The sequence below is a fragment of the Strigops habroptila genome, chromosome 4 (genome assembly GCF_004027225.2).
Source record: "Strigops habroptila isolate Jane chromosome 4, bStrHab1.2.pri, whole genome shotgun sequence".
Lineage (NCBI taxonomy): Eukaryota > Metazoa > Chordata > Aves > Psittaciformes > Psittacidae > Strigops > Strigops habroptila.
In genome coordinates, this window is record NC_046358.1 from 17,117,793 (window position 1) to 17,131,198 (window position 13,406).

Here is a 13,406-nt window from a genome sequence, read left to right on the forward strand (position 1 = left end):
TTCTTAATAACATTGAGAACTACATTAACTAAAATAATAACCGACCAACTTGTCACCCAGTATTTGAAACAAAAAAAATGCCTCTGCATTTTCTGGCTCACACTGGAAGAAGATAGAGAGTAAAAATGAGCCATTGAAAAGGCTGGCTGGTCACCCAGGATTAGCAAGGAGACCACATCCCCTGCTAGAAGTGAACCCACCACCAGAATTTCCACCTTTTCTGCCTCCCTGTGTATCACTTTACGATGTAGGATTTTGTAATGAAATAACAAAAAACGTAAAATTGCTTGTAAAAGGTTCACAACATCAGGCAATGGAGACAGCATGAGCTGCTGTCCTGAGTTAGTGCATGGGCACACGTTTCCCTTGATCATTCACAGAGCACCAGCCAGCCTCCAGCCCAGACTGCCCCTAAGAGCATTGACAGCCACCTGAGCCTGTCTGTGCCAAGGGGGACCACGGCAGCAGTGTGCACCCTGTCCCCAGCCAGTGCCTGGCCACCACTGCCTCCTGCTTCCCACCTTCCACATCACTGACCCAGAGATCACTGCCATCCACACACAAGACCCTCCGTGCTGAGGAGAAGAAGCCTGAATTCCCCAGTGATGTTGAAACAGCCATCAAGCACACATGGAAATTTGTCCTCTGAGCAAAGTGCTTGTTCACTAATTTTATGTCATTATTAATGTGAGAGAGGTCACTGAGTGGCATTGCAGGTGGTGAAGGTTCAAGAAAGCCATCAGAGAGACCCCCAAGTTTCATTTTGCTGATGCTGGTGAAAAGGCACATGCAGGGGACAGCCTGTATCCACATGTCTGGGGGTGCCATCAGGGGCAAGGTTTCCAACCCCTCGGTTGCAGGTGGGATCCCTGAGCTGACCTGTGCCTGTTCCTAGTGGTATTTGCCTTCAGCCCAGCTCCACTTCAGGTGCAGCCACTGCCATCAGCTCCCTCAAGCACACACAGCAGCACTGGCCACTTCCGGAAGCTCCTTTACAACAGAGAGTGGGAAAGAGATTTTATCAGACCTGACCTGGGATAAAACCACTATTTTTGGATATTTCCTGACTTAATTTCTCATGGCAATAGCATGATTTGTTCCTGATCATATGCTTTCCCCAAGATGAATCAGATAAAGAGGGAGATTTTAATGATAGCACCCAAGCCATGATGTTCTGCTGGGAAATGGACTAGAAAAACAACTACTCCATATCCCTCCAAGCAATTTTGGTTTGAGTGTCTGCCAATACACATCATTGGCAATTTTGAGCATGTAGTGTTGCCATGTCTGCAGCTCCTCCAACAAAACAGCTCCCTTGTAACACATCCCTCTCACATGAGAAAGTCCTTCTGTAATGCAGGGTATGGCCATAGTCAGGATGAAGGTGTTTGGGACTGTTCCGACACACTTCTGCGTGGATGCTGGTAAGTTTCTGCTGCATTGCTTGTGCTGAGCAGGAGCCTGCGCATCCTTCTCCTCCGGCTGCAGGAAGCCTGCGTGAGCTGCGCCACTCTCCTGCATTCCCATGTGCGAGCGTTTTCTCCCTGAGCAATGACTTAATCCGGCAGGCGTCCGAACAGGCATGTGACTTCCAGCCCTCGTAGCACAGCAACGCTCCATCCCTTAGCTTCACCCTGCTCCTGCCCTCGTTGGCAGTTTGTAACTCTCAGCCATGGCATCTACCTTACAAACGAAGTCGTTTGTGGCCAGCAGCAGGGTGTCATATCTACCACTGGCATGGGAAAGCATATAAATAACCACTGCCTTTCAGCACCAGCACAGTGTATAAACAGACCACGTCTTCCTTCCCCAGAAGGATGATGGCCAGTAATTAAAAGCAAACCTTTTGAAAAAGTCCTGATCCAAGCAGCGGGAACGAGGGGCTTTGCCAGAATACTTGAGGGGTACCTAGGAGCAACAACTTTGCTGGGTCACTGGGTAGAAATAGTGGGTTTCTACTCAGTGGTAGGTTTTACATTTCTTTCTCACTTATGAACACAGAGTCTGGGCGCTGCATGTCCCCGGCTGCAGGAAAGGGGGAAAATCCAGAGAAAGCAACCTGTGGGAGCCAGCCCCTAAAAGAAATTGCATTCTTCTTTCCTTAACACAACAGGATCAACAGCGCTTCTGGCTTTCCAGAACCCTGATGCAAGGCAGTGAGACCTCCCAGGGCTGTTTGGCCAGTGCTGGGGATCAGCTTTGCCCATGGAGAGGAACATTTCTGCGCTGGCAATTATGCCAGCCACTCCAGTGCCTCCCAGTAAGGCAGCAGCTGTGAGGCTCAGCCATGCACTATTCTGCTACTTTGATGGAATACGGTTATCAAGTGCCACAAATGCAGCCCTGAATAGTCACCAAAGACTGAATAAGTAATGATTAGTGCCTGAAGTTCTTAATTACCTTGAAGTGCAAAAAGTCTAAATCGATAAAAAATGGCATGTCTCTGAAGTAGTGTGTGATGTCACCCGGTCAAATAGAAGAAGAAAAATGGGACTCTAACATCTATTTATAATTTAAAGTTTCTGGCTGATGCAGGCAGGATAAACTCACAGCTGTGGTGGACTCTTTTTATCTCTTTTTGTGTGTATGAACGTATACAAATGCATACTCAATTTTGGGTAGAAGCTATGTATTTCTCTAAAGGTAGGTATTAGTGTGGGTGAAAATCCCAGACTGCCATTTTAAGGAAATTCCAGTTGATTTTTAAATGCTTCTAGATGTCATCAAACCAATGGAATTTCAGCCTGGGGATGTTCATTGTCAGATGTTCATTGTCAAAGGGTTAGGGTTCCAGAACACTGAAATTCAATTTCAAGCCTGAAGATTCTTTTTCCTGTCATAGAACTTTATTCCTTTTTAAAACACTATACTGATTTCATATTTTAGCAGTGTGCAAGAGGGAAAATGAAGAATAGGTATTATGTACTACTCAGTAATCAGGCAATAAGGAAAGGTATAAACATGGGATTTTTATGTTCGCCCAAGAGAAATCAGGAGCCTTTAAAAAAGACTGGCCCTTTGATCCTCTGGTCCTCTTTGTAAATAAGGTGACAGCATTTCCCTCCTCAGCACTTTCTAAAAGCAGCACTTTCACTTGAAAACAGCACTTGCTTTTAACAATTTAACCTTATTCTCTGCAACAGCAAAGAGGTGTTAAAACAGCCATTAATATTTAAAATACGAACCCAGACGTTTGCAATGCCCTCGTCCCACACACCTCGGCAACTGCCGAAGTGAGTATCTCCAGAGAGGACGCCTTTAACACCGGAGCGGGGGGAAGCACAGCGTCCAGGAGCCTCAGTTCGGAGCGGCAAGAGCGATCGAGGGAGCCTCAAGTCCTCGACAGGACTTGCCCAGGAGCCGGCAGCTCAGCTCACGCGAGCAGCTGACTCACAGGGGGCGGCGCCAGGAGTGACGGCACCAGCCCTCAGTGGGGAAAAACCCATCCCAGGGAGCGCGAGCGACCAGGGCGGGCAAACAGGGCGTGGCGCAGCAGTTTGCGCGGCAGTTGGCGCAGGCAGGGCGAGCGGGATGGTGAGCGCTCGCCTCAGGACCAGGGCCCGCTCTGGGAGCTCTGCCCCGGCGGTGGCCAGCGTAGGCACCCAGACAGAGCCGATGAGAGGGGACGCTGCGGCGCAGACCTCGGAGTGTAGAGAGTGCCTCGACTGGTCTCTTGAGGCGAGGGTGCACAATGGACAGGGCTGCACTCGGTGCGCCCTGGTGGAGGTCCTCCTGCAGCAGGTGGCTGAGCTGCGGGAGGCTGTTGGAGAACTAAAAGATGCCAAGGAATCTGAGAAGAAGCTGGGCTGCTTGCTCCAGGCCCAAACTGTGCAGGGGCTGCAAACGTCCAGCACTGCTCACATAGGAAAGAAGGAGGACAGCAACCCAGGAAGCTGGGAATTAGTCACGAGAAAAGCTAACAAAAAAAGGAGGAAGAGGACAATTAACAACAAGGGGCTTCCTCCTAAATCTGATGTCCCCACCCAGAACCGCTTCCCAGTTCTGCAGGGGGCTAATGAGAAAGCACCCACCACACCTAATGAACATCCTGCTGATGCACCAGTAAAGAGGATCACTACTGGTGCCTCCAGGAAAAAGCAGAGGGTCATAGTAGTAGGGGACTCCACTTTGAAAGGCACAGAGGCACCCATGTGCCAGCCTGATCCAGTCTCGAGGGAGGTGTGTTGCCTGCCAGGGGCTCGGATCAGGGATGTTGCTGAGAGGCTGTCTGCTCTAGTAAGTCCTGCTGACTATTACCCTTCTAGTGGTCCATGTGGGTGCTAGAGATATAGATAGCAGTAGCCTGAAGAACATTAAGCCTTGGGAGAGGTGGTTAGGGGCTCTGGGGCTCAGATAGTTTTTTCATCGATTCTCCAGGACAAAGGGGAGGACCTTAAAAAAGCTAGGTGCGTTTGGCAGGTTAATAAATGGTTAGAATGGTGGTGCTGTAGTCAGGGGTTTGGCTGTTTAGAACATGGGGCTCCATTTGGGAGGCCAGATCTACTGGAGGCTGGTGGAGCTGGTCTGACAAAGAAGGGGAAGAGCTGTTTTGGTAGGAGGCTTGCCAGGCTGGCCAAGAAAGCTTTAAACTAGATGTGTTGGGGGAGGGGAGCATTGATCCATCCCAACACTCCTGGTCGGTTGCCAGCACCTGTAATAAGTGCTTGGAGCGATGTAGAGATGTTCCAGCTGCCCCAGCCATTGAGTTGGCTGCATTTGGAGCTCAGCTCAGGTGCCTCTATACAAACGCCCGTAGTATGGGGAACAAGCAAGAGGAATTAGAGATGTGTGCAAGGCTACAGGAATATGATGTCATTGGTATCACAGAAACATGGTGGGATGGCTCCTATGACTGGAGTGTTGGAATGGAAGGTTACAGGCTGTTTAGAAAAGATAGGCCAGGCAGACGGGGAGGGGGCGTTGCTATCTATGACAGTGATAGGCTAGAGAGTATGGAACTCTGTCTGGGGACGGGTGATGAGGTAACAGAGTGTTTGTGGGTCAGGATCAAAGGGAAAACAGCAATGGGGGACATTACGGTGGGGATCTGTTACAGGCCGCCTGATCAAGAGGACTCTGTGGATGAAGCGCTCTACAGACAGATAGGAGCAGCCTCACGCTCGCAGGCCCTTGTCCTCATGGGGGACTTCAACCATCCTGACATCTGTTGGAGGGACGGTACGGCCACAAGCAATCCAGGAGGTTCCTCGATTGTGTGGAAGACAACTTCCTCTTTCAAGCAGTAGAGGAGCCGACGAGGAGAGGTGCCATGCTGGACCTCGTGCTCACCAACAGGGAGGGACTGATTGGAAATGTGATGCTCCAGGGCAGCCTTGGCTCTAGTGATCACGAGATGGTTGAGTTTGAGATCCTCAGGACAGTGAGAAGAGCATGCAGCAAGCTCACTGCCCTGGACTTCAGGAGAGCAGACTTTGGCCTCTTCAGGAACCTCCTTAGTAAGGTTTCATGGGATACAGTCCTAGAGGGCAGGGGGGCCCAAGACTGCTGGTCGATATTCAAGGATCACCTGCTACGTGCTCAAGAGTGTTGCATCCCGACTAGAAGAAAGTGCAGCAGGAGGGCCAGGAGACCTCCATGGATGGACAAGGAGCTGCTGAGGAAACTTAGAGGGGAAAAAAGAAGCTTATAGAAGGTGGAAGCGAGGACAGGCGGCCTGGGAAGAATATAGGAGCATTGCCTGGGAAGCTAGGGACCAGGTTAGGAAAGCTAAGGCCCAGCTAGAATTAAGTTTGGCAAGGGATGTAAAAGATAACAGGAAAGGATTCTATAGATACGTAGCAAATAAAAGACAGACTAGGGACAATGTGGGCCCTCTCCGGAAGCTATCAGGAGAACTGCTACCATGGATTTGGAGAAGGCTGAGGTTCTTAATGACTTCTTTGCCTCCATCTTCACCAGCAAATGCTCTGACCACACCACGAAAGTCTTGGAAAGCAGTTGCAGGGACTGTGAAAATGAAGACCTTAGGCCCACTGCAGGAGAGGATCAGGTTTGAGACCATCTTAAGAACCTGAACGTGCACAAGTCCATGGGACCTGGTGAAATCCATCCACGGGTCCTGAAGGAGCTGGCAAATGAAGTTGCTAAGCCACTGTCCATCATATTCGAAAAATCCTGGCAGTCAGGTGAAGTTCCTGATGACGGGAAGAAGGGTAATATAACCCCCATTTTCAAGAAGGGGAAGATGGAAGACCCAGGGAACTACAGACCAGTCAGCCTCACCTCTGTGCCTGGCAAAATCTTGGAACAGTTTCTCCTGGAAAACATGCTAAGGCACATGAAAAACAACAAGGTGGTTGGTGACAGCCAACATGGCTTCACTAAGGGCAAATCCTGCCTGACCAGTTTGGTGGCCTTCTATGATGGAGCCACGGAACTGATGGACAGGGGCAGAGCAGTTGACGTCATCTACCTGGACTTGTGCAAAGCGTTCGACACTGTCCCGCATGACATCCTTGTCTCTAAATTGGAGAGACATCAATTTGATAGATGGACCACTTGGTGGATAAAAAACTGGCTCGATGGCCGCACGCAAAGAGTTGTGGTAAATGGCTCGATGTCCAGTTGGAAACCTTTAACGAGTGGTGTCCCTCAGGGATCGGTGTTGGGACCGGTCCTGTTCAACATCTTTGTCGGCGACATGGACAGTGGGATTGAGTGCGCCCTCAGCAAGTTTGCCGACGACACCAAGCTGTGTGGTTCGGTTGATATGCTGGAGGGAAGGGATGCCATCCAGAGGGACCTGGACACGCTTGTGAGGTGGGCCAGTGCCAACCTTATGAAGTTTAACCAAGCCAAGTGTAAGGTCCTACACCTGGGTCGGGGCAATCTCAGGCACAGCTACAGGTTGGGCAGAGAAGAGATTCAGAGCAGCCCTGCAGAGAAGGACTTCGGGGTGTCGGTTGACGAGAAGCTTAACATGAGCCGGCAGTGTGCACTTGCAGCCCAGAAAGCCAACCGTATCCTGGGCTGCATCAAAAGAAGTGTGACCAGCAGGTCAAAGGAGGTGATCCTGCCCCTCTACTCTGCTCTTGTGAGACCTCACTTGGAGTACTGCATACAGTTCTGGTGTCCTCAACATAAAAAGGACATAGAGCTGTTGGAGCGAGTCCAGAGGAGGGCCATGAGGATGATAAGAGGGCTGGAGCACCTCCCATATGAAGACAGGCTGAGAGACTTGGGGCTGTTCAGCCTGGAGAAGAGAAGGCTGCGTGGTGACCTCATAGCAGCCTTCCAGTATCTGAAGGGGGTCTACAAGGATGCTGGGGAGGGACTCTTCGTCAGGGACTGTAGTGGTAGGACAAGGGGTAATGGCTTCAAACTTCAACAGGGGAAGTTTAGATTAGATATAAGGAAGAAGTTCTTTACAGTGAGGGTGGTGAAGCACTGGAATGGGTTGCCCAGGGAGGTTGTGGATGCTCCATCCCTGGCGGTGTTCAAGGCCAGGTTGGACAGAGCCTTGAACCATGTGGTTTAGGGCAAGGTGTCCCTGCCCGTGGCAGGGGGGTTAGAAGGGTTTCCAACCCTTACGATTCTATGATTCTATGATTCTATGATCTCATTTCCTTTGGGGAGCATGACCAGCCAGGGTGACCCCAAAATCACCATGATGGAACCCAAACTGTTGCCTGGCTGATGATACCCCCAGTGACACACACCAGCTCACAACTTCCCCTTGAGGAGAGATCCCCTTGGGTCCAGGCTCAGCAAGCCTGGATCTGCCCCTAGCCATGCTCCTGAGCAGCTTTCAGCAACTTACTTCTGTAGATTCCCAGCCTTGTCTTCCCCTCTTCTCATAGAGAAAGGGCAGCCCACCCTGAATAGTGTGTTAGTGATGGGCAGCATGATTTGCATGCCACTTCAGTTTGGCAATGTAAACTGATGCCTGAGCAGAGCAGAAACTCCTCTAACTGTGGAGACCCATTAATGTCTGCTCATACTCACTTAGACCCACCCCACAAACCCATAGTAATTCTCCAGCGTGCAGTGCTACAATGGCAACTGCTCTCTGAATACCAGAAAATCTAGTGCCATGCACCAGCATTACCTGTGCCAGAGGACGGTGGCGTGACAGACCCTGGGCTGTCATCTTCTGGCTCCGACACTGTCACTGTTGGTACCACTTCATGGCTCAGCTTCAGGCCAGTCTCTGGCTGAGTTGGGCTTGACTCTTTGCTGACAGCTTCCCCAGCACTTTCTATCTTGGTGAGCGTGATCTTGACGGGGGCTGTAACCTCAGAGGCACTTTGCTGATCTCCAGACCTTGTGTCTTCAAGCTGATCTTGCTCTTTGGCTGCCTTCATGCTCTCTGAAGCTGGCTGCTGAGGTTCAGCAGTGTGGCTGGACCTGGTCGGTATTCCCTGGTGCTTATCGATAAGGTCTGGGCTTTCATCTTCTGAGTCAGGCTCATGTTTATCTTGGTATTTTATTTCTTCTGATCTACTTATGTCCATGTATTTATAAGCTTCTGCTTTCATGGGATCTGCTAAGGTTTTATCAACTTCAGTAGACTCTGCAGGAGTCATCTCTATTCCCGAATCTGAGCTAAACAAACCACGGGACTCAAACCCAGTCACATCTTGAACAGGATGCCCCAGTGCATTAAACCCCTCTGTGCTGCCCGAGCAGGGAATGGGGCTGTTTTCCTGCTGATAAATGCCCATGTAATAGGTGGAGTCCCGCGGGGTGGTGTAGTGGACGTCCGAGATCAGAGAGCTGTAGAAGGAGCTGTCGCCCCCATTGGCAGTGGAGCCATAGTCAAAGACGTGTGATGAGCCTGTGACACCTAATGTAAAGACACAAAAACAACGCACAGTGAAGACACAAGTGCCTGCATGCATCAATCTTTCTGCAAAGCTGTACTCACTCCCTGCTGATTTTATTTTGTGCACCAAGCTTGGCTTTGCTTGCAAGCTCTTTGGGACTGTCTCTTACTAAACCTTGGGGCAATAGTGGCACATCTTCAGACAAGGCTTCCAGCTGCTGTCATATCTTAAAATAGCTATAATGATCTTGATAGCTGCTAAGAGTTCGTGGCCAATGTTCACCCAGCCCGTGTATGAAAATCTCAAGTGCCAATCCCACAACCTCCCTCACAATCCAACTCAGGGGCTCACCATCAAATATCCTTAAAAAAACCCCAAAAATCTAATGTCCAATACAAAAACAATCCAGAGCTAAAATTGTTTTGTTTGTTTGTTTTTAATGCAGAGAAATGGAAGAGTTTCAACCTAAGGAAACTTTTAACTAAGAAAAAAAATCTGCTGGACAGAAATTGAGATGCAAAGTTTACAGGCAGCTTTAGATTTCATTTTCTCTTTTAAGAGTAGCCACCCTAAATTTGCGAAACACCAGGGCAGAGACTAAACAGCCTCATTTAGTGAATTCCACATGCCCAAAAGCCGTATCCTGTGTGTATCATCTACAAAGCATGCCAGCATGAAAGTGGTTAAACCTCTACCCATACCCATGCATCATTTTCATTCACCACCTCTAATTCCCTTTGTCAAGCTTTAACTTCCTGGGGATGATGCTAATTAAATTACAAACAATGGCCACTCTCTATTTGCAGCATTAATGTAAAGCGCAGCTCAACAACGGGAACAGTGAGATCCCCCATGAGGGAGGCAGGAGGTGGGAAGACAAATTTTTATAGGGGCTGAGGGAACAGGGATGTAGAAGAACAGAGCTAATGCCTGTAGGAGCTGGTGTCTGTAGGAAGGCGGTAGCCTGTTAACCGCTTGTGCGCAGATGCACGCTGCATCGCAGAGGCTGGCTGGCTTTCTCATCACCCTGCAAGGGATGTGGGGCTCCTGACATGCTCCATGTGTGACATGTCCTGGGCTACCACGCACAATGCAAACTGAACAGTAACATTAAAGGGATGTTTGCTGCTGCTGCAAAGCCAGAAACTGAGAGATGTCAGCATGAAAGCTCCTGAGCTACTTGCATTTACTTATTTTCTTTCTCCTCGCACATACATAACGATATCATCTCTAAATACCATTGCAACTGTTTTTTCCCCCACAGCCCTCCATGCATTAGATACATGCAGCTAATTTAGTGAACCCTGAAGCAATTTTTCCCCCCTTAACGTTGTTCAATGTGTAGCTACAGGTTTTATTTTACTGCATAGCCTCACTGGATTTGAGATGCACAACAAAAGCCCTGCACAAAAGCATAATGACCACTTCCCTGACCATATTTTTGCATCGCTCAATGCTATGATGACATGCAAGCGACTTCTCTTCCCTGGGCCCTTAGCGTAGGAATGGCATGCTCCTCCTTTTACAAGGAGAATCCTAGTAGCATAAGGAAAAAACAACCCAAAAGTGCCATTCCTTGCTTTTCAGCCTGCCTATGCTACCTGCTCCTGTGTGTCCACCCTCACTGACTTTGATAGCTGTTGGTCCCCCTACAGCCCTCACTGCTAACCTGCTACTGCACACAATGCTGACAGCTTATGGCTGTGGGGTGTAGGGATGGCAGCTGCCTTTGCCATACAAGAGCATGGGGCAAGGGGTGCTGTAGCTAGCAGGTGAAAAATTGTCATCACCATTCCCAGTCATTCCCAGGCTTCAGTTTGTTCTTCCCTCTGCTACAGAGCACTGCACAGAACTTTAAACAGAAATACTTATGTTCAAGGAAAGATCTTGTTTCACAGTGGTGAGGGTCAGTGCAGAGATTTTTCCTGTGCATGTGAATGTGGGACTTTTTTTTCCTCTCTGTCTGCGTAGCTTTACATTTACCTACTCTAAATTTCACCTTCTATTTTCCTGACAGCTCATTCAGGGCTGCAAGCTCCTTTTGTAACTCACTGCAGGCAGCTCTCATCCTCGCTGCTCCAAAGGACTCAGTCTCATCAGGAAAGCTATGTGAAAATGGAGCCTAAGCAGAAAACCACAGTGAAGCAAAGCAGACTAAGGGCTAAGCTGGGCTGTCCAGCACCCACATCAGGTCCTACCTGAGGTCACCCAGTGCCTTGCCTCGCAAGGATAGCTCATACCCAAAAAACATTTCTAAATGATCAGTAAGCAAAAAGGGAGAGGTTCTTTTTCTTGCTGAACTTGCCTTTTTTAAAATTGTCCATAAACAGGCTTGGATTTTCACAAATGTGTTGGTTAGCTGGAATTATCTGGTGCATTGTTTATGCCAATATATGTGAATTGCTGACTACATACTATTCATGCCTGTTGCTGCCAGTATCTGCTGTTCATAATTTACTATTTGTGCTGGCTTAGTAGCTGTCTAAATCATGGGGTTTCAGGGCTGCTGTTTCATTAGATGATTCCTCGGTGCCTACTAGGCCTTATCCAAAGGCCACCGAACTCGCTAGAAAAGTCCCATTGATTCTGAGTGGCTTTAGACCAGCTCAAGATGGCTGCGCTGTACTTTCTGCTCTAGGCACTCATGAAAAATACACCATCACATCACCATCAGTGAACAAAAATACATTTCTACAAACATCCCACTATTGCTGGCAAAGAGGGAGCACAGACAGAGTCTAAAGGAGATTGAACTTGCTGTCAAACCAATACTCATAGCTGCTGTTTGCAGCTTTCATTTCTGCTTTGGCCATAGTATATGTGAGCCAGATGCACATGCATTTGCAGCACTTAGTAATGCTGATCAATATATCAGTGTAAAGGTTTCTAATGCATTTTTGTCAAGTGCTTCATAGCAGAAGTTATATCAAGCCAGGAGAGCTCTCAGAAGAGCCACTGTGATAAAGAGAGCCTGGGAAGATGTCATCCTATTCTTTACAATATTCATCAACAGAAAGAAAAATAACCCTGAAACAGTCATCAACAGAAACATCACATTTTCATATAGTACAAATCCAGTTCTGTAGCAGATGTTAACACAAGAGCTCATTTAAAATAGACTCACTGTTGACCATAAACCTTTTTTTTTCTGCAGTGGTTTTGCAAACAACAATGAAACCAGAAAACACATTTCTTACTGGAGTTCAAGAGGAAGACAAAGAGTTAAAGGGTGTGGAAGCATGTCCATGCACATGTGTGAGTAAAGAGAGGGTTCACATTAGCAGGACACAGAGGGATCCCAACTCTCAAGGCAACTGCAGAGTCAAGAGCACTGAAGACAGCTGAAATTGCCTAATTACTGCGATTTAATGCAAGTCTCTCTTTCCATAGGGAATAATTTAAAGCCATTGGTAAAACTGCATTTTATTTGGGAAGTGTGAATCTATCAGCTATTAGGCTGGCTATTAAAGACATGGAAACCTGTAATAGCTGAACAGATTTTTGTTGAAGAATAGTGTATTCAGAGCCTGGTGATTAAGCAATGCCCTCTCTGACTCTGAGTTTATTTAGTTCAATATCCGTGGGAAGGAGAAGCCTTGAATAGCACTGGTCATGGATGGCAGTATCAGATTTGAATTCACCCTTGTTACAAAGGGTTGGGTTTTTTTAACCTGGATTTCCCTCAAACAAGGCCAAAAACTTGCTTGCCAATTCAGGTAAAGCAAAGCTATTCAGTGCCTGAGAGCAGCAGTCATGCTTTCTTGTAACATAAGCCCTCAGGAAATAATTCCACTTCCTGCGACCAACTAAGAAGTAATGGGTCTGATCCAGTCATTTGAGCACAGCTGAGATGCTCAGCAAGTTACATGTGTTTTCAACTGTAAAGAAAAAAAATAAATTGAAAATGACTGGTTTGTTTCCTCAGAATGAGTAAGTGAATGCTCCAGAAGTCGTCTCCTACAGCACTGCATTTAGAGCTATTTAACAACTTACACAGGAAATAATTCAGAAATCATTGGTTCCATGGAGAGTAACTCTTAATTTAAGAAAGGCAGCTGAAGCCCAATTTGGACCAATGCAAGTGGAAGAGGAAACAAAAAGTTAGCTGAGGGTAATTAAAAAAAAAAAAAAAAAGCTAATTTAAATAAACTGATCCCCCCCCCCAACTGCAGTACGCTCAGTCTTCTTAAAATTGATCACTTCAGAATATTTTGTTCAATTTTCAATAAAATAACCAGTTTCCATGTTAACCTGCCTTTCTTAATCTTTGCATGCAGCTCTGGTGACCTTCAAGGGCACAGACAGACTGACAGAGAAGGACATGACATTTCAGTTCTGCAGAACAGCTAGCAACCCTGCAATGCGAGGTTCCGTATTTATTGTGTGTCAGTGATTCAATCAGAATTATTAATTTTCAAGAGGGGGGAGAACTAATCTTTAATTAGATTATGCTATTTTTACAGCCTAGAGCTGCACTGAGGAGAGGAGGGATCTTTGGTTGCAATGGGAGGAATCAAGGTTTCAGTGACCTTTACAGACAAAAGCAGAATAGTGTGAGAAAGCAGCTTCCAGCAAATTCCTGTAAGTCTTTTAAATAGTTGGCTCTGACTTTTGCTTTGG

General features: G+C 47.6%; 1 protein-coding gene across 1 annotated transcript in view; it reads right to left on the bottom strand.

The window, feature by feature from the left end:
• Positions 1–13,406, bottom strand: part of RTN1 (reticulon 1) — a 124,827-nt gene that overhangs the window by 53,110 nt on the left and 58,311 nt on the right. Inside the window, exon 2 of the mRNA XM_030484596.1 lies at positions 8,069–8,806. Within this exon, the coding sequence (XP_030340456.1) occupies positions 8,069–8,806 (738 nt within the window). The remainder of the gene's footprint in view (positions 1–8,068; positions 8,807–13,406) is intronic.